Raw genomic sequence first — 22075 nt, 5'->3', positions numbered from 1 at the left:
TATCTTAAAGAGCCAAGGATCATCTTATAACAAGAAGGATGGACAAACAGACAGACAGATTGACATATAAGCACTATACCATAATATGACCAAAGTTACCTTCGGGTATATACATGTTATATATAAGCTGCATGGGGAGGAAACTTAGGTATTGTAGAATATGATTACAGGAAAACAAAAAAATAAATTATATAGCTAGAATCTGAAATGTCAAGAAAATTAATTTGTCTCACTTTTACTTGATAAATCATTTTTGCCAGTCTGCAATTTCTAAAAGTACTGACACTGCATGGTCTAACTATTATTACTTTATATTAATATCATTGTGTTTTTACTACAGTAATATGTTTGGTTCTGAGACACTTGAACAAAAGTTAAAGACACTTGAGATGGCTAGAAATCGGGCTTGTGGAAGGGAGAAATTTTTAACTTCCATTGATAGAACGTTAAATTTTACATTTTCTGACACCAATATACTACGCTTCAAATACTTGGATAAATAATGTTTACTTTGATACAGTAATTTGTATAAGATATAATCAAGTAAATTACATGTATGTATGTAAGATATAAGTCTGAAATTGTACGGTAAAATTATTGGGCAACATTTTAAGTTTAATCCATGCTGCAATTCAATATATCTTATCTAGTCTTAATGTTCAGCTATTAAAAGGTATGTAATAGATATACAACTGCTGTTTTTAAGATTTTCGTGAATCGTAATACGATAATCTACACTTTTGCATGTCTTGACCTTTCTAGACGTTTAAGTTGAGTAAGGTCAAATACAGAAAGGTTACATGGTCATGGTATAACTTACAAAAATCCCTAAAATACAGATCTGTTTTAACTTAACATGGCTTTCTCGTGTTTCTTCCATAAGACACTACAAGTACATTTTTAATAACCCAAATTTAAACCATACCAAAGTATAGTGGTAAATGAAGTGATTTCATTGGTCAATTACATAGAATAAACTGTTAGGTGTACTTAAAAATACAAATAGAAAATAGAACTGAAAACATGACATTGTTCTCAGGAATAAAGGATGACCCCTCATTCTACTATTTTGTAAGTCTACTAACCGACAGCAGGACAGTGAAAGCATGAATAACAGACAAAGCCAAATCTATGTGTTGCTGGATCAGAGTTAAAACCTTTTTTAATGGGAGGAGCAAAAAGATGTTATCTGGAACTCGGCAAAGCTGTGTTTTTCAAAGCTAACGCCCTAGTACAAACAAACTTTTAATGTCAAAGCTTCACGGTGCACTGCCAGTCACAATAGGTCACAATAGATTAGTCAACCTGTTGAGCTTATTTTCGAAGCTGTAACTGTAAATTTGAGTTTGACTGTACCCCGTAGATAAGCTTGGGAGAGGGGGGGGGTTACCCAAAATATTCTTAAGTCCGGAGTCAGTCTATTAGATTAAAACATGTACACCCTTATTGTTTAATATTATGATAATCTAGTTTTTGTAAAATGTACCTTTAATCATGTGACCTTTCTGCATGCAACCCCGGCTACTTAAATGATGTCTTCGGGTCAAAACATGCAAAATATCATGTGATCATGGCATAATTAATGCAAACCAAATAATGGTTTAAACAGCAATGGTATGTCTATTATTTATTACTTATTAATGCCGGTACTGATCACTCCTGTAAAGTTTGGTTGAAATCCCACCAGTAGTTTGACCTGTGAAGGGCAGACAAGCTTAATGCGGACAGACGGACGGACAACCAGACAGGTAGACAGCAAAGGCAAAACCAATATGTCTCCCAAATTTTTTTTACCTCATTGACCTTGATAACTCTCATGCATCATAGGCTAGCTCAGGGATTGGTTTATCATTAATAATCTATTGTTATATGTATAGCAGCATCACTTATACAGTGGATACCAACACAATCATTATATCTCTATTGTTAAAGAAATCTGATCCAAAACCCTGTTATAAAGTAATTACCTGCCCTTTCTTCCAATCCTGACCCTACAGGCAAGAAAACACAGCATGATTTGTTAGGGTGTTACACAGATTACATTATATTAGTATGGGAGGGTCTTTGTTTTTATTTAAAACAACAACTCAAATTTACTGGTTATTTCACAAAAATGTTGATGAAATATTATGGTCCAAACTGTTTGTGCCACAATAAATCCAGCCGGCAATGCTATATAATGTTAAAAGTTTAAACTGCTGTGGCGTAATTGTCTTAATTTTAAATTCAATTCGTCATTATTTTTGTGTTACTTTCTCCTTGCACAGCTGTTTTATTTTTTATGTTACTTTTCAATCAATTTATAAAAACAGTTGCTATTTTGTCTTGGTGAATAAGTGGGGGTTTTTTTCTGAAAGGAAGTTTACTGGAGAACATACTGTAATCTAAGACATTAAATTTATGCATTCTGATTCTGCATTTGAAAAAGATTATAAATACATGTAGCTGCTAGCACAAAAATCATTTAAAAAGTCTTTAATGTAGTATAAATGCTATATCAACATTTTTATTAATACAACTTAAGGACTGAACTTTTTTTACGCTTCAAAATTTTAATTGATATTAAAGCTGGTTCAATACATACATGTAGACCAACTTCTCTGTTTAATTCATACAATAAATTCATACAATAAATTCAAAGTCAGATAATTCAACAGTGAATATATATGTAAAAACAAAAAAATGGGTCAAAGACAGAAAAGGCCGGGTTGCATTTGTACACCAAATATCATGAGGCTGTGATGTTACGAAAAAAAATTTCCATTGACCTATTAATGTCGAAAATTTAATTCAGTAGGTAAACAGGAAGTGGATTAGCTACACACCTAAAATCGAATCCCACAGTATGGGACCATGTGTCAATGCTGTATGCCAAATATCAAGAGGCTGTGATTAGTAGTTTCTGAGAAAAATGTTACGAAAATTTCCTACCATTGACCATTAATGTGAACAGGAAGTGGATGAGCTGCAGACTTGAAATCGAATCCCTAGGTATGGGACAATGTGTCAATGCTGTATGCCAATTAATATCAAGAGACTGTGATAAGTAGTTGCTGAGAAAACTGTTACGAAAACATCCTACCATTGACCATTAATGTCGAAAAATCTAACTAATTTAACTAAGTGGATAAACAGGAAGTGGATGAGCGACAGACCTGAAATCAAATCCCACAGTATGGGACCATGTGTCAATGCTGTATGCCAAATATCAAGAGGCTGTGAAAAGTAGTTGCTGAGAAAACTGTTACGATAATGTCCTACCATTGACCATTAATGTCGAAAAAATCTAACTAATTTAACTAAGTGGATAAACAGGAAGTGGATGAGCGACAGACCTGAAATCAAATCCCCCAGTATGGGACCATGTGTCAATGCTGTATGCCAAATATCAAGAGGCTGTTATAAGTAGTTGCTGAGAAAACTGTTACGAAAATGTCCTACCATTGACCAATAATGTCAAAAAATCTAACTAATTTATTTAAGTGGATAAACAGGAAGTGGATGAGCGACAGACCTGAAATCAAATCCCACAGTATGGGACCATGTGTCAATGCTGTATGCCAAATATCAAGAGGCTGTTATAAGTAGTTGCTGAGAAAACTGTTACGAAAATTTCCTACCATTGACCATTAATGTCAAAAAATCTAACTAATTTAACTAAGTGGATAAACAGGAAGTGGATGAGCGAAAGACCTGAAATCCAATTCCACAGTATGGGACCATGTGTCAATGCTGTATGCCAAATATCAAGAGGCTGTGATAAGTAGTTGCTGAGAAAACTGTTACAAAAATTTCCTACATTGACCATTAATGTTCGAAAAAATCTAACTAATTTAACTAAGTGGATAAACAGGAAGTGGATGAGCGACAGACCTGAAATCGAATCCCACAGTATGGGACCATGTGTCAATGCTGTATGCCAAATATCAAGAGGCTGAGATAAGTAGTTGCTGAGAAAACTGTTACGAAAATTTCCTACCATTGACCATTAATGTCAAAAAATCTAACTAATTTAACTAAGTCGGTAAACAGGAAGTGGATGCGCGACAAACCTGAAATCGAATCCCACGGTATGGGACCACTAGTTAATGCTGTATGCCAAATATCAAGAGGCTGTGATAAGTAGTTGCTGAGAAAACTGTTACGAAAATATTTTTCCCGCCGGCCCATCCGCCCGCCGCCCGACATTCACCATTTTATAACCCGGATTTGCACCTGTGCAACCCGGCCAAAAAATTAGACTATAATAATAATGACTGTGTGGTTAATCTACTGGTCAAGATTTCATGTGGCACTAACAGGATGCCATAAAAATTCCAGCATAAAATTAAATTAATGTATAATAAATACAAACTGTGACATTGAGGAACATGATAATGGTACAATATAAGTGATTTTTTCAATTTTGAGTGTAATATAAATATCAAAGATACTTTCTTTATTTGTTCATATGCATAATTTATTAATTTACAGCACAAATTTCCCCTGCAAATAAACCCATCACCTTTAACTATAGACATGACAAAATCACTGACCATTCACCTAATAAGAGACAACACTTCTGATGTTTACATCTAGCATTAAAATAATCTTAAATTTCTCACAAATTTTGTTTGTATTCTTAAAATGAATTTTGTCTCAGTTAAAGGGATGAGACAGAGATGACCTTCATTTAAAAAAGTTTGCAATTTACATTGAAAAAATAATGACATAATTTCAAAAAAGTCCTTCAGGACTGCTGTAATGGTCTTCAAACTTGGGTTTGACTGTAATATCAGAAGGTATTCCATATTTGAATAGCTAGTATAAATTCAAAAACTGTGTTAATTTCCACATCTGATATTTATGTTGAAAAATTGATTACAAAAAAAGTTTTTTTATACAGTTCCCCCTTGTCATACCAAATCTCAGTTTTAGACCGTCACTATTAGAAAATATGCAAAATGAGTTGATATTAGATGAGTCACTACTGATGGACTATCTTCAAACTAAACCTTCAGAGCTTGTGCAATAGATTTGCCATGCTTTGAATTGGTAATTGTCCAATTAAAGTTTAAGGGATTTTAAAACCAAACACAAAACATGGGCTAGCACCAGTATAGAGCCTGGTCAGCCAGCACAGACATGTACACACTGGCCTGGCTCTTTTACTCAGGTGCCAAAGGTTAATCACATTCAGATCTGGCTAGTCAAGGATATTAGTCACAAGGATTTAATGTTTATCACAGGAGCAACATTTACCTGTGCTAACAGGGAAGCCTTCTATATCCTCATACTGTATGATTTCTTTATCCCCCAACATGTCCGCCAACCCGCCAAGTCCAGATCCACATATAACACCTATATGAGGGCGACATTTTACCCGGGAAAGAACTGATTTAGCTATTCTCTCAACATCTTCATAGGCATACCTGAAAAAATTGATATTTGTTATTAATTAAATTCATACAAAATTCATTTTATTTTTTTTGAATTATAAGCTTATAGAGCCTGTAACCAACCAGTACTGATAAAGGAGTGTAAAGCTACTTGCTTCGCCTTTATTGGGGTATGAACTTGTACAGCCAGCAATCCTCAGACTAATGGTCCTTCTTTTAGGCATTAAGTACCTCTCCCGCAGAACATTTCACATAGCTTTTATTAAAATGAACTATTTGTTGGCCTTTTTTAAAACTGTGTTGTCCAATTAAATTTAATCATTCAAAAGGGGAATAAACACTGGTTATTCCCGAAGGTAATTACTCTATAACGGGACTACATTCAATACAATGTCTTATGATAAAGTGTGCTTAATGAACATGTTATGAATAATAATAATATATATAGGTCCTTGAGGCAAACTACTTTTAATTATGTTTTTCTGTGAATTAATTTTTTTACAAGGCTCACAATGGTATTGATATACTGTTATACATCATGCATTATGGCAACTTAAAGGTGTGTACTAAACTTTGTTCAAGTACTACCGGTATATCCTACCCGCAGAATACTCCAATGACCATGCATCTTTCTTACTTGAAGAATTCAATATTCCTAAAATTCAATATTCCTACAGGGAAGACAGACAAAATCACACAAGTCATCTCCTTACAGAGTTATAGCACAGGAACATGTCAACAACCACTCAATAAAGACACTCCTTGTACATGTACATCATTACATCATTTCCCTAACATCAACCTACACAGGTTCTGTATATATTTAAGATGTAAACAATGTCAATATATATCAATATAAAAGTTTCAAATCATGTAAATTCAGACATTATAATACTATTATATTTCACAGTAAACAAAACATTCCCTTTATACAATAAAGCATATACTTAAAATATTTTAAATCTTAAATGTGTCAGAGGTCATACCAACATGTCTTCAATCAATATCAAAAAAAATTGTTTCTTATAATAATAAAAAATATAAAATGTTATATAATTTTGGGGATGTAGAACATAAAAAAAGTTTGTTATGTAAAGCACATTATAGTCATGTGATGAAGAATTTAGTATGTAATACATCATTGTTATGAAACACAATGCATTTTTTGCAATGCTTCCCTGAGTTTTAATAAAACTTACCAAATTTTTAATTGGAAAAAACCATAAAGGCCATAAAATTGTACACATAAATAAAAGTCTTGTGAAATGTTCCTGAAGTTAACCTGTATATAAATCATCTGTATAAATTCTGTAACAGGGACCACAGTGTCAATGTTACCTTATAAATCAATGCCTGCAGTCACTCTGGATTTCACTTTTATGTACTAAGTATTTACTCCTACTTGACCTCTATTTATGTTGGCCACTTGCCTATTAAACTTGTAAACAATAACACAGGTGGGCCAGTTTGCAGACATTTGGCTTTGGTCAATAAATGCTATAAATTCACTATGAAATATCACTAAATATACATCTGTATGTGACCTTCTTTATTTGATATGAAAATCTGCTGATGAGTGCAAAAAGGTCAGTTACTGAACTATTTCACCTTGACCATGTAAACTCTGAACTCTTTTAAAATTTAAGCATTCACATGGCTGACCTATTATGGTCATAGAGAGAATACTTTTAGTGATTGATCACTTAACAACACAGTGGGTCACCATGCAGTGTATCAGCGAAAATGACAACTTCTTGCTTTCAAACAAGATTTATTGCTTTTACAAAACAGGTCCATTCATGTGGGTACCAGCCTAACCAGTAGTAATTTATTAGATCTGATGAAATACCATCAATTACATGTGTAAATGGATAAAGCCTGTCACATACATATTAAGGCACTATGGCAAATCATTTTTTTTTAAATATTTTAATGACACATTAAATGTATAGAGCCTGGCAAGAAATTGTTATTTTATCTTTTTTTTAAAGCCCAAGTCAGTTACAGTAAAATCTGGCCTATTTTTATGAATGTCCGAACTGACTTACCTGGATTTTATCACCTCTACCATCTAAATATAACTATACAAAACCTCCCTTGTAATATTTCCTCTTTGTCAACTACATTTCAACATTTTCATTAAACTTTTGTTTTTGAATTAATTAGCATAAATTTTATTATTATTAGATGAACATGCATTAACACACTTTTCATGCTGACTAAACAGTACACTTGAACTTAATTAATCAGTCAGTAGGCTGTATTGTCTACCATCAAGAAAATTCTATTAACAGGACATTTCACACTTTATGAGACAATTTTGATTTCTTTCCTAATAATTGACTACATATACATGTCATATGGTATTATCTATAAAACATGTCCCTTGCATCTTAATTCTTTAACATATAAAAATTATAAGGTGTGTTGGTAATAAATCAACCGTATTTCATGTAGATAGAGTTGTGATTGTTTGGAGTTGCGATTGTTTGCCTATAGTTATCACTTTGGGTCCATTGTGTGTTACACAATCAACCCAAAAATGCATAATTAAAGACTGAAATGTCTTGGATTTGAAGTTAAATCCAATTCAAAGGACTACATATGCACTTTAATTTTATCATATGACATGTTTAATCAATAATAGAATTTTATGCACCAGTAATTGTAATCACAGCCCCTAAACCTACCAGGGGTGAGGGGGGTGGGAGGGGGGATAGCAGTGTCACTGACATTTGGACTTTCATACCCCTCCCAAAAGACACATTACTGTAATGTAAACAGGCTTTTGTCTATGGTGGCCGATTTGGAACACTTGTGCGTCATGTTGTCGCTAGTGACAGCACGACAAAGCGCCAAACAGACTTATGGCTATTTGTAAATATATAAGCAAAGCAACAGGGTGAAATTGCGACACACGCAGCAAAACTTGGCATGGTTTCGCGTGCTTCGCTAGCAACAGGATGACAGTACCACAATGCGCTGTTTAACGCGATAATGATATAGGTTGCATTGTCGCTCTGGACAACGAAACGTGCTAAGTGTACCAAAAGTGTACCAAATCAGCACCATACTTGTCGCCTGTTGTTCACTAAATATTTGTAATTTTATATTAAAATATTTTTCCTTTTCAAATGGACTGCACTTATTTTCAAATTGACTGCACAAATTCAGAACATACCGGTAACATTTTCACTTTTATATAAACACTTTTAAACAGGCATTAATAGCTTAGCAAGGAGTTTTCAAAGCCAACAGAAAATTTGTTTTCATAAAGGAGTACAATTTGGGTTTTAGATATTTTGTCATTTAAATTTTGATATTTGAAAGGACCTAACTTTTGCATAAAATTCACAAAAGCAAAAAATTATTTTTTTTAAAAGCCCTTTTAAAGTTTGTTGATACATTTTGCCTTTTAAACCATAAAATTTTTTTCTATATTAATTTCAAAGCTGTTTTTTTAAAGTTAACCCATTGAATTCTGCCAATGTTTGCATCAGAAATATCAGGTGTCTTTACTAAACAAACATGTTAAGTGTTTACGTCAATTAACCCAAACAATTTTATTGAAAAAGACACCAACATGCAGAACGAAAACAAAAATTGAACTAAATCATTGTGGTTTTATTTTTCTCAGGGAAGTTAAATGTTATAAAAGTTATTGCATCAGAATTATTGTTATCGACACACCAAGCAAGATGTTTTATGAAAAATGTTAAACCTTTATACTTCTAAATATGTGTGAATTTCTTCCTGTTCTGTGACTGATTTTCAATTAAATGGATTTCAAACTAATGTTCTAATTTAAAAATACATGTAGTTATAGAAAAAGTTTCAGATCAGAACAGGGATATAAATGGCTGCAGGCCTTTTCAGTAAGGGTGACACAGTATATTAAACAAGACCTTAACCTTTTTTTGAATAAATGGTATGTGGTTCTATATATGTACTAATTATATGTTGCATAACTTGGCCTGTTAGTTTTTGCTACTAATGCTCACAAAGGATGAAACAATTTTCTTTTAAAGTAATATATATACACATACATCATGTATATAAGAAATACTAATGCACACAAAGGATGGGACAATTTTTTTAAAAGTAATATATAGACACATACATGAAATACTTACTTGCTGCCATTTTTAATTCCATTATCACTGGTACCATTCATACTTTCACCTGGCATATTGATCTGTTTTGGATGTTGTTTTTTTTCACTTTTGTTTAATTTTATTTCCTTTTGTTTAATTAACACTGTTTTTTTTGTTGTTTTTTTTAAAGGTGTGTAACTGTCACTATCACTCAACTATTTCCCTTTAAAATTAATTCAGTTCACCTTTTTTTAAAGTAATGTAGTTGAAAATTAATGTTCACTTGTGTCTCTGTATAAAAAATAATGTCTTTCTATAATCAGTACTAAATAAAATAAAATAAAATTAATATCATGACATCATAACTAACATCATTCTGCTTATATTAAAGTATATTTTAATTATCATTTTTTCCATTTCAAACAAACTTTCAGTAATTTTATTGTCTTAATATGATTTTTTTTTTATTATTTTGCATTGGTCCTTATATTATTGTTTTCTAATTGTTATTTATTTCATGATTTGGGTTCAATCATTAGTTTTATATTCATATTATCAGCAAATATTCAAGTCATATGTGGTTCTATTATAATCATTTAAACTATAATTTAGAATTTAAATGTCAACCATCATATTATGAGCCGCGTCATGACAAAACCAACATAATGGGTTTGCGACCAGCATGGCTCCAGACCAGCCTGCGCATCCGCGCAGTCTGATCAGGATCCATGCTGTTCGCTTACAAACCCTATTACAAGTAGAGAAACTGATAGCGAACAGCATGGATCCTGATGGTCTGGATCCATGCTGGTCGCAAACCCATTATGTTGATTTTGTCATGGCGCGGCTCTTATATTGTTGCCTGAACCCTTAAAGCATGTCTCCAGTCATTCATGCTAATAAGTATTTTTCTGAATTTTTTAAAAAATGTATTAAAAAATAAAATATTGTGAAATTAACAAAGAATGTAATTTACACATTGCAAATGGCACTTACAATCAACCAAAATTAAAAAGGTATAAAGCAGTAGAAATATGAAGATTAATACTGCAAAATCGGTCATAAATCACACATAACATGTTAAGTTTTACTTGAATCTTGAAATCTATTTACTTTTCTTAAATCATACTACATTATTTTCAAGTTTGATTTTATTGACATAATTATAATATTTTCAGGCTGATCTGGAATTCTAAGCATGCAGCTTTATTTTTTTGACTATATAAATCATAATATTGATCAAGTAGAGCAATTTGCAAATTTAATTTAAAGTGACCATTTCATTTGTATAAGATTACACAAGAAAAGGTAAGAAAAATGTAATTAAAGAAAAAATTTTTTAACCCTTAAGTTTATTCATAAGGGAAAACAAATACATTTTAAAAGGGATATTTACCTTAAGTTCCTTTTTCTAAAAATTTCTTTGTTTTTAAATAATTTTTATTTACTTTGTAAAATTATGCTTAATTTAACCATAATTTGTGACAAAAATCCCCAAAATTTACATGGTCCTTTTCCTTGAAATATTTTTAGGGGCTAATTTAAATTTCCCTTCTTAGGAAAGTGATTATGCGGTTTGACCCAGAAAGATTTTGTTTGCCTTTTTATTATTTCACCCCAAACTTTTAAAATTTAAAACAAATACAATTATTTTGTTGCCTTATCCACTTTTCAAGACTACAGTTTACAATAAAAACTAATCCCCCAAATATCATATTAAATTTTTAGTATTTAAGAGTACATTTAAATACATTCAAGGTCGTGTTGACCAAAAGTTTAATGTCAAATATGACACAGACAAATGACACATTAAGAATGTCAGATAAACATAAGTAGAGAAATAAAGCCACAACCAATTACATAAAGGACATTTTTATGTTTTTGTGAGTGTGTGAAGCAAAAAATGCTTTTCAACATGGACTGGTTAAGTCATAATGGATTGCCACACAGGTGGTTTTTGCCTGAGTAAAGAGTGGCCTTAACCCTTAACCTATGGAAAGCTTAACTGATTATCATTTGAGCCGCGTCACAACAAAACCAACATAATGCGTTTGCGACCAGCATGGATCCAGACCAGCCTGCGCATCCGCTCAGTTTGATCAGGATCCATGCTGTTCGCTTACAGACCATACAACAAGTAGAGAAACTGATAGCGAACAGCATGGATCCTGATCAGACTGTGCGGATGCTCAGGCTGGTCTGGATCCATTCTGGTCGCAAACGCACTATGTTGGTTTTGTCGTGACGCGGCTCATTTGCTACCATTATAGAGTTAGACCAAACTGCAGTTCATGCAGTCTGACCTGAGGCTCTATACTATTGGTATATTTCAGTTTTTGTATTTTGATGTTGAAAATCTTTGAATAAACTGTTCCAAATTCATTACTAAATTAATGTTACAGAAAAAAATTCATGCTTGAAAAAAAAACTTTCCATTTCTTTTTCCCAGATCTGCAGATCATTCTAGTTTTCATGTTAAATTTTGGAATTTTTGTTATATCGAACACTTATTAAAGCTTATATTGCACTGCTGCTTAGACACCTTGTCACATGTATACCAGTAATGTATATTTTTCACTATTAATTGTCATCTTAATTACAATTTATTTAATTTGATTTTCCTTAAATAATAAATATTTATAATCTACTTTTTATAAATCGGTACACCTTCTATGGCAAACAAAAAATACCAGTATATACACAAATACTTCTACTATATGTCTTAAATCATATCGTAAATAGAGAAATAAAAACTCTGCAAAAGTTTATAGATTCAATGTATTATTATTATACTTTTAAAGAAGCTACAAAATAAACATTTTAAGAAGTAGACTTAGTCATATCACTTTAACAAATGACTCTGTTTAAGATGTTTAAGATATTATATTTCAGATGTTATCAATAAAAACAAGTTAAAACAGACAATTGAGTGCATAAGACTGTCATTTTATACATCATTTTGTTCAGCACATATTAAAATTTTTTATAATTTATCATTATGAACTGACAACAAAAACAACAGTCTGACATCAAAGTTATAAATTAACAATCATGATCTTTTGACATGGCAAAGATACCTTGTTAATATATAAAATAAACACAAATCAAACACAATCCTCTGACAGCCCACCTCCTAGTTGCTAAATGGAAGAAAATCTTTCCAAATAACTGATGAAGTCCAGTATTTCAAATGTTTCTCTAATTTCTCAGTATTTTTGTTATAATATTTATATGAATTTCTTTATATCTGAATCCTATTAAATTTTAGAATGTTTAAACAAATCCTGTTATAAAGATAAATATTACTTCTAAAGCCTATTACTTCCTTTTAGATCAAGATATAGTTTTATGTGACTATAGTGAATACATTAATTTATTACTATAGTATAATATATATTTGTTTATTACAATACAATATTATTTTTCTTCAGTTTCATGGATTACAAACAATAGGTGAAATTAATTAAACTTTCTTAAACAATTCAATGATTATGCCTTAGAGATATTTCTTACATTTAAATTTTAAGTAAATATTAAGTGAATTATTAATTAACACTACTGTTTAGAGTTACAACATTTTTTTTATTTAACCACTCCAAACTAAATATCTTAAATGGACATGCCATTCTTTTAAATTGAATCAAAACATTAACCATTTATCATTTTTAGTAAAAATTGCAAATAAAGTACAGACTGAATCACAAACAGTGCAGACTACAATCAGACAGCAATATTAATGATGTGCCGGCCTGACCTTGGTCTGCACTGGTCAGTCACTTGTAGATTTAGTTTAATTGCCATCAGCATACTTAGAATTAATTCAACAATTTACATAAAAACAATTTTCAAAATCATTTGCTTTTGATAACAAAAGAAAATACTTTGTTTTGATAACAAAAGAAAACACTTAGCAGTGTACACAAATTATTATAAATAGTTAAATTCCAAAATTATTTCACATAAATCCCTACGCTACTTCATTTAAAACCATGCCTTCTCTTGCATCACTCTGTACCCATTAAGTCACAATGACTACCAGTATGTGGATCAATAAATAAATGTTGTAAACAAAACCTCAACCAATGAAACTGCTTGTTACAAACATATACAAAACACACCTCCCCTTTCAACCAATCAAAATTGATGTTATAATCTCAAGGTAACACACCTTCAAGACCATGTCTATTTTTATCAAATATGTTAAACCAAGGTCATTTGTACTACAAATAAATATCTTCATCAATACTGAATCAATCCAATTTGTTATTCAAAGCAGCCACTAGATTGAAACTTAAAATATATATGTATGAAGTCAGAAACAATTTATCTTTCTGAGGTTTATTTAACCTTTACAAAATATGGAAAAAAAACAACGGCTGAATACTGTATGTAAACTAGAGTATTTTTCCATTCAAAATGAATATGATTATCAGCCTATGACATTTTACCATTCATGAGTTTTTGCTCAATGGAAAAATGATCTTATCATTAAACAGATAACTGTAGTAAGTTATTTGTAAATATTTGCAAAAAGGTTGAAAAATGATGATTTAGGACAAGCAAAGTCTGAGTGAAACTTAAATCCAAAGTAAGTTGTCATAAGGAGGCTACTGTACTGTAGGCTCAAGTGCATTTTTGGTCATCTAAACCTCACTTTGCTGTGATGAAAAAACCCAAAATGACCCAGTCCCTTAATTCTTAGAAAAATAAGAAATGTCTTGAACCACAGCTGCTGCTATTACATGTTTTTAAACATGAATCGATAAGGTTAATATAAAGAAAGAGCATAGATGTGAAATAATTCAGGGAAAAACATCACATAAAATCGATGCTGTTCTGCATCATTTTTATTTATCACCTATTTTCGCGATAAAAATAATTAAGCTATTGTATATTTCATTTCTAACGAAAAACCTGCTTAAAAATATATTTACCCATTGTATGCGACCATTCCACTCATTTGTCTGCAAAATATATTAACTTCGGACGTAGCCATCTTGAGATTAAATGATTTGTTTTCTGTGGAAAATTTTGTTGACAATTCCCTGCTATTATTCGGATCAGATGCTTTTTCTTCGGATATATTTAGAACACTGTTCACTGTTGAGTAATAGTGTCGCTTTTAAAAGAGTCTATAGGCCTAACATTAAACGAAAAGCAAGTGACACTGTTTAATAATTATACACCTGTTCAACTTAATATGTCATTGCAAAGGTTTGTAACGAAAAGTTATTTATGTAGAACTTGCAATTACAGGTTAGGCTTAATATTTTATACATGTATGCAAGACCGACCGATTTAATGTCATGGAGCTACATGTGCGACAATATGTATTCACAGAACTTGAAATTCTCTCAAATAACCAATATTAATGATAATATCCAAAAAATACTCATATTTAGTTGGTTTTTTTTTATCGTCAATATTGGTTAAATGATAGAATTTCAAGTTCCTGTGATATATTATTTAAAGTACTGGCGCACAAGTTTTTTGGGCTAAATTACAAGTATAACTGTTACTTTAAAAATGTACATTTCCACTGTAACTTGAAATGTATCAATACTAGAAAGGTCTATTTCAAAGTCTGATTTCTTTGAAATAACCCAATATATATTGCTCATTTCATATAAAACAGGACAGGACTTTACTGGAAGTAAAATACTAACAACAGCTAGAAAAATACGAATTGAAATTTGTGCCATTTTCATCCGGACAGGCTCTCCCTAGTAAGAACAAAAAAGCTTTGGCGTCAAATATCTTGTCTACAGTGATAATCATTATAATTTGAAGTTCCTGAAAAATTTTCGATTTGGGGGTTTGGGGTCTGGAGGGAGGAGAAACAAATTATAAATACAATATGGATCCAGCAATTAACTCCACATGACCTTACTGCATGGGTAATTTGTGACGTGGGTGGTCACCTAAATGTTCAAGTATGTTCAGACGTTATCAAGTATGAACATATCTGCGGATATATTTCTAAATTCAAAATTTCACAATTACCAGGATAAAATGTTGAATTTTGCTTAAGCCAGTGCAAGGGAGCGTGGACGGTAACTTGCACTTTTCATTACCGACCATGAGACGGCTCAATCAAACCGAGCCTGCAACATTTTCAATTAACCAATATTAATGATAATATCCAAAAAATAACCATATATATAGTCTATTTATACTATATAGGGGGTATTTTAGGACATTATCGTGAATATTGGTTATTTTACTGTATTTCATGTTCCTGTTTTACAATTATTAAAAGTCTTGGCACGCAAGTTTTTTTTTGTTTTTGTTTTTTTTTTGATAATACATTACATATATTATAGACGTTGAAATATGTTTTTTCTTTCAAAACGGCTTATATTAAGTTTTTTTTAGATATATTTGATAAGTATATGTGCTGGCACTGGCAAATATGCATTTTATTTGGATTTTAAAGGCGTTTTGAGCTCCACACCTCAAGTGTCTGGGGGCTAGAAGCCCTCATCAGTACATTGTTGTGTAATGCGGACCAATGTAAATTAGTATTGGACCCTACAATGTATAATTACTTCATTATTAGTATCTCATGTGAGCTCCTTATAATAAACATACTTGGAGGCACATAAAAATGTGGCAGATTTGGAACACTTTTGTGCGCGACAACACGACAAACCGCCAAACGGCGAGTTGGTACTGTCATCTTGTTCGTCCTGTCGCTAACGAAGCACGCCAAACGGTGCGTTGTCGTGCGGCGTGTTTATCTGTCACATTGTCGCTCGGCTCAAATCCCCGCAGGATTGGCTATGTATATATATAATAAGTCAAGCAGACAGACGACAACCACAACAACGCGCCGCAACCGACAAAGCGCCGTTTGGCGTGCTTCGTTAGCGACAGGACGACCAGTGCGACAAACGCGCCTTTTGTGGCGTTTCGCTAGTGACAAGACAAAAAGGAGAAAAACGATATAGGTTGTGTTTCGCTATCGACAACGTAACGCGCAAAGTGTACCAAATTAGCCACTTAAGAAATGAGAAGCCAACCCTTCAATATTAAGCCAAGCAACAGGGCGACATTGCGACAACGCGCCGCACGATAACGCACAGTTTGGCGTGTTTCGCAGCGACAAGACAAAAAGGAGATAACGATATTTGCTGTGCTGTCGCTATCGAACTCGCACCGAGTAAAAATGTAACAAATCAGCCCCCATAATTATTTATTCCATCCATTTTTTAAACGTCTTAAAACAACTTTGTAATTTTTTCATGATTATTCTCAGCTATATTTGCTGTTTATCTTCAAGTCTCAAATTGTTTCATGTAGACAAAATTATGATGTATTAGAAATACCGTGTCAGTTTTTGTATACATATATATGTCCATCCAGCAAAACAAGACATTGTTTCAGTTAAATCACAATCGTCTAATATAAAAAGGCTAAGAATTTATGCATACAAATCTTCACTATGAGTCAATGCGATTGATGTTGCCACCAAATGCAATTGTTTCTCAAAATAAATATTACATTGCTCTTTATTGAAGACAGATAAATGCAGTTGGTATGCTATTTTTGTCAGCATGTCATTTATTATACTTGTCCTTCTTTCCCATAAGGTCGGCACAAGCATTACAAAGCAAAACTTACCATGCATATTGTCCTGATATTGTGCACGCGATATTGCACAGCTCTATATATCCCGGATCAAGATTTACAAAGATGATAATATATGTTTTAACAAAGTGGTATACAGTTTATTGTATATATAAAATTTCACTTATCTGCCGTCGTCATCAAGAACACTTGCCAAACTTATCCAGTATTCATTTCACACGGACAGATTTAACATGTAACCATTTTAGTATATACGTATCCTTCATAACCATGACAACCTTTCTGGACTAGAAAGGATTCAGACAACAAGATATTAAGAGAAATATGCATGATTCATTTATAAGCCTGGCCAAAATCTTAAGGGCACATTATGCCTCAAACGAATGATTTTCTATTCATTTTTTAGAATGGGCATACTTGATTTGTAACATTTAATTTATGGTTTGAGAGCACGTTAAATGCTTATCACAAGAAGGAAGCAGTGCTGAATGCGAAATATTTGTCATAAAAGAAACAAAATGTTAACAACTTAGTAAATATGACTCATACAAACTACTAAAGAGCTATATAACTCCTCTAATTGTCGGAAGGCTACAGAAGCAAATAAGAGCACCGCTAGGCGGAGCATTATATGCCCGAAAGTGTTTATTTTTTTTAGTAAGGATGGACCATTTGTAAGACATGGGAATTAAATAAAGTATTACCTCCCTGAAATAGCAATCCTCCTATGAAGATTGAATATTGTGGGCCAAATGGAACTGAAGTGTTGCTCCGGAAACTGTTTTCAGTTTTAAGGTAATAGTGACCTTGAACTTTGACCTTGTGACCCCAAAATCAATAGGGGTATTCTACCCAATATAGACAATCATCCTATGAACACTATGGGTCAAATGGAACTTAAGTTATGCTCCGGAAACTGTTTTCAGTGTTATGGTGATAGTGACATTGACCTTTGACCTTGTGACCCCAAAATCAATAAAGGTCTTCTATTCAATATGGACAATCATACTATGAAGTTTGAACACTGCGGGCCAAATGGAACTTAAGTTATGCTCCGGAAACTGTTTTCAGTTTTAAGGTAATATCGACCTTAACCTTTGACTCTGTGACCCCAAAATCAATAGGGGTCTTCTACCCAATATGGACAATCATCCTATGAAGTTTGAACACTGTAGGCCAAATGGAACTTAAGTTATGCTCCGGAAACTGTTTTCAGTTTTAAGGTAATAGTGACCTTGACCTTTGACCTTGTGACCCCAAAATCAATAGGGGTCTTCTACCCAGTATGGACAATCATCCTATGAAGTTTGAATATTGTGGGCCAAATGGAACTTAAGTTATGCTCCGGAAACCAAATTGCTAACGGTCGGACAGACGGGCGGACGAACAGACAGACAGACAGACGGACGGACGGACGGACGCCAGGGGGGTATAAAATAATTTGCCCGAAATTCGTTCGGGCATATAAAAATGGTTGATAAAAATGGTAACATGAAAAATAAAAAAGCTTTTGAGAAATAAAAGCAAGAATATTTTCGGGGCATAAAAGGTAATGCAGATGCAAGCAAGGTTTTTACATTGTGTTTGTCCATGTTACAATAGCATCTTATCGGCCCTTTCCGTCAAACTTCGGATAAGATATTATATTGTCCAGTGCGCTTTTGGCGCCAACGTGTTCTCCCTTTGGACTGTTTTAATAATCCAAAAGTCATTGGTCCACTGTTCCCAGACAGCTGGGTCATTCTTTACAATTGATTTGTGCATAACAAATCGCTAGTCAAATCCTTGCTCCACGGGAGTCATCCCCCATGCATGCATGAACAGCCCAGCGACGGCATGGCGAGAAAGCAGGAACGCGTTATCGCTGATAATCACACTATATTTAAGACGAGGGGAAAATATTACACATGAATAATGCATAGCTAATTATTTTACCCTTGTTTAAAAACTATCGAAAAGACTAGTGAAGGCTACATATAATGACTAAAAACAAGAGAATTATCTCGGAATCCGCTTAAGACGTCAAATTATTTAACTACATCTTGCAAATATATACTTGTACAAGTTGACAAACACTATATTGTATACACAAATGTATGCATTTATTAATAATAGACCCAGCAGTCTTTTGATTTATACGTGTTTAATCTCTAATGATACTCGGGGGGGGGGGGTGGATCTGGATAGGTCACGAATCGGTTTTCACTGGTGGAAGTCTCTGGTTGATTGCAGCTATGAGTGAAATTGTTCAAGTGACTTATATGTTACATACAAATATATATTCAAATGTATACATTTTATAATTTAACACAAATTGTGTTCAGAAGGAAGTAAACAAATATTTATAAAAATGGAGAACATCTTATTATTTGAGATAGTGGCAATATTTAGAATATGCACATTATATTATTTTGTACAGTTGTATGGCAACAAACAGACTTAAAATACTGCAAAATTCGTCATATACGTTTGAAGTCCTACATATATCGATTTAAACATTCTATATGTTTGAACACTTTACACGATCATTTTTACATTTCACGGCACATTACTTTACAAAGTTTTACATTAAAAAAGAATAAAATCACATCATTTCCTTGAATATTTCGGAATCCTTGATGCACTTCATGATTTTATTAGTGTTATTACTAATTTATACTACACGTAACATAACCCTTTCTTTGATATTGGCACAAGTGTACCCCTGTTTTCTTTGTTTGAAAATATAAAAATCTGTTTATTTTCTTTTATTGTTTTCTTCCAGTTACATTTGACAACACTGCAATGTGATTTTTATACTGAAAAAATATGTATGTACTAACCTATAAAGTAACCCTTCCCGAAAGCAGACTTATTGCTTACGAACTTTGTCGAAGTCATACGAGCTTCAAATGATATACTTTTATACAAGTAATAAACAGCTGTACCGAAAGACACTTAAATTAAAAAACCAATATTGGAATAATTAATAACCGAAATTGGCATTATTTAAGTAATTATTTACAAAGCAAATGGTTGTTAAGAAAATCCTAGTGGCGATTCACTGGGCACTTTGAACCCTTTTGAGAGGTTTTAGGACTCAAATTTAATCGAATGTAACGTTTTATTTAACGTAGATGTCTCTTTTCTAAAAGCGTCATTTTTCCAAATTTACTAAAAATTAAATTTGAGTTCTACAAACCTCTCAAAATGGCTTTTATTGCCTATGCTTTGAAGTTGCCGTATATCTATTATTGATTACACCTAATCAATGCGTAACATGCGAAAGATGTGACGTCAAAATTGTAACGTAAAAGTGCATGACGTTTACTACTCTTGTCACATTCAGTAGGAATGGGCGCTCACTTGCAAGATGTCGGTAAGCACGGAGCAGCAATCGGAACACCTCGGCTATTACATGTATCAATATCTGAAGTTTGACGAAAATGACCGAAATGTTACGCTTGTCAGAATCAGACACTGGTATATTACGTACATACATGTATATACGTATTCATATTTAGGAAGGGACCAATATGTCCAAGGGTTCATTTCCAGTACTTATTTAAAACTTTCAGGTAATGTATATTAGGTACATTGTATGTCTGTTAACTGTAAATCTGTCCCATGAGCAGTTTGTTTTAATTTATGCAGTCTCAAAACTTAACGGACAACCCTCATACAGAAATACATAAAAGAACCGAGAATATATAAAGAAAACACTTACAAGCTTTTAACGTTATAGACTCCAGTCATGGCTTTGGAAAAAATGTCCTACTCTTTACTTAAACAATCCAACTTTGTGAATAAAAACTAGAAGCTTTTTAAGATACAAATTGTTGCTGTACATAAATAAATATATATACGACAATTATCACAATCAGGGATGACTTCGCATATAATTAACACTTATATTCACGTATAGAAAAATCACATGTCTAAAAATATCCACTATGAAAGTATCATGAAAGTATCAACTTAAAAATGCCCTGTAATTCTTTTGGTAAATTATTTCAATACAAATAAGACCGTTGCAGCTTAAAATTAAATACTGTTTACTTATTTTTTATTTGCACTCTTCATGAACTTTTTATTTGTGATTTGTGAAGTAATATACCGTAATGTTATGTTATAAAGTCAAAGTTTAAATATTATTATTTGAAGTCATTCGATCGTCTATTTTTAAAGACACGTGTTGAGTGATCTATTTTAATTCACAAATATGGGTAGATTATATAGATTTGAACGATACACTTCATAGACTGTATTTGCCGTGTTTATTCTTTCTTATACGATACAAAACTCTTCTTTTGTAAAAGATATGGGTCAGTCAAACTTAATAATAAAGGCAGGCATTTGTGTGTATGTGTGTGTGTGTGCAAAATTGTGATCTCTTTAAAATCAAATCATGATCATTATCAAGATTGTCACAACCGTGAACATTTATTCAAATTAAAGTCCATATATATTTACAACATCAAATTTAAAACTACATGTGACAATCTATGGCTCCGGTATTTAACATAAAAAAAAGAAGAAGAAGAATAAATATTACGCTACTTGTACATTTGGTCATTTGCATGTATCTCGTTATACATAAAAATTAATACATAGTTCTAAACGTTTGTCAGTGTTAGTATATCTATTAAATATAACAAAATAATAAATTATTCAGTTTATATAATCTTCTCAGTTCAAATGATTATATAATTATGTAATTAGATATTGAAAAGAAGTAACACATTTCAAGCTATTTCATTGCTATTTCATAGATAAACTTGTTAAATTGTATGTCTAATGTATAATTTTATAATATATGCAATAAATATGTTTAAACTAAACTAAGCTATTTCATACTAAAAAGTATGTAACCATAATTATAACAAACGTATTAATTTGGTTTACACAGAATTTATTAATTTATAGTTCCATTGTGTAGGAAGCTATTAGCTTATAGATACTCTTTCGAAACTGCCCCTGGAACCAACTTGTACTGAACAATGAGTGTAAAGTTTCTTGCTCAATGAAACTGGC

The 22075-nt window shown here is 32.3% G+C and overlaps 1 protein-coding gene across 6 annotated transcripts; it reads right to left on the bottom strand.

Moving 5' to 3' along the window:
• Positions 1-1850: 1850 nt before the first annotated feature.
• On the bottom strand, positions 1851-20992 carry LOC132732321 (purine nucleoside phosphorylase-like). 6 transcript variants are annotated; one of them, XM_060718722.1, is made up of 4 exons: positions 13449-13488; positions 9512-9763; positions 5242-5411; positions 1853-1991 (listed from the first exon to the last, which is right to left on the bottom strand). In XM_060718722.1, exons 2-4 carry the CDS (start codon positions 9565-9567, stop codon positions 1927-1929), a joined length of 291 nt encoding a protein of 96 aa, XP_060574705.1. In that variant the 5' UTR covers positions 9568-9763; positions 13449-13488; the 3' UTR covers positions 1853-1926. The 6 variants fall into 6 exon arrangements, with proteins under 6 accessions (XP_060574706.1, XP_060574705.1, XP_060574704.1 ...); XM_060718721.1 differs by having other exon boundaries at positions 13444-13487; XM_060718720.1 differs by having other exon boundaries at positions 9512-9797; positions 13449-13471.
• Positions 20993-22075: the final 1083 nt, after the last annotated feature.

Source organism: Ruditapes philippinarum, unplaced genomic scaffold (genome assembly GCF_026571515.1).
Source record: "Ruditapes philippinarum isolate M1 unplaced genomic scaffold, ASM2657151v2 ctg864_1_1_1_1, whole genome shotgun sequence".
NCBI classification, from domain to species: domain Eukaryota; kingdom Metazoa; phylum Mollusca; class Bivalvia; order Venerida; family Veneridae; genus Ruditapes; species Ruditapes philippinarum.
Note: the sequence above shows the minus strand (reverse complement) of the source record. Positions and strands in the feature narration are given on the sequence as shown.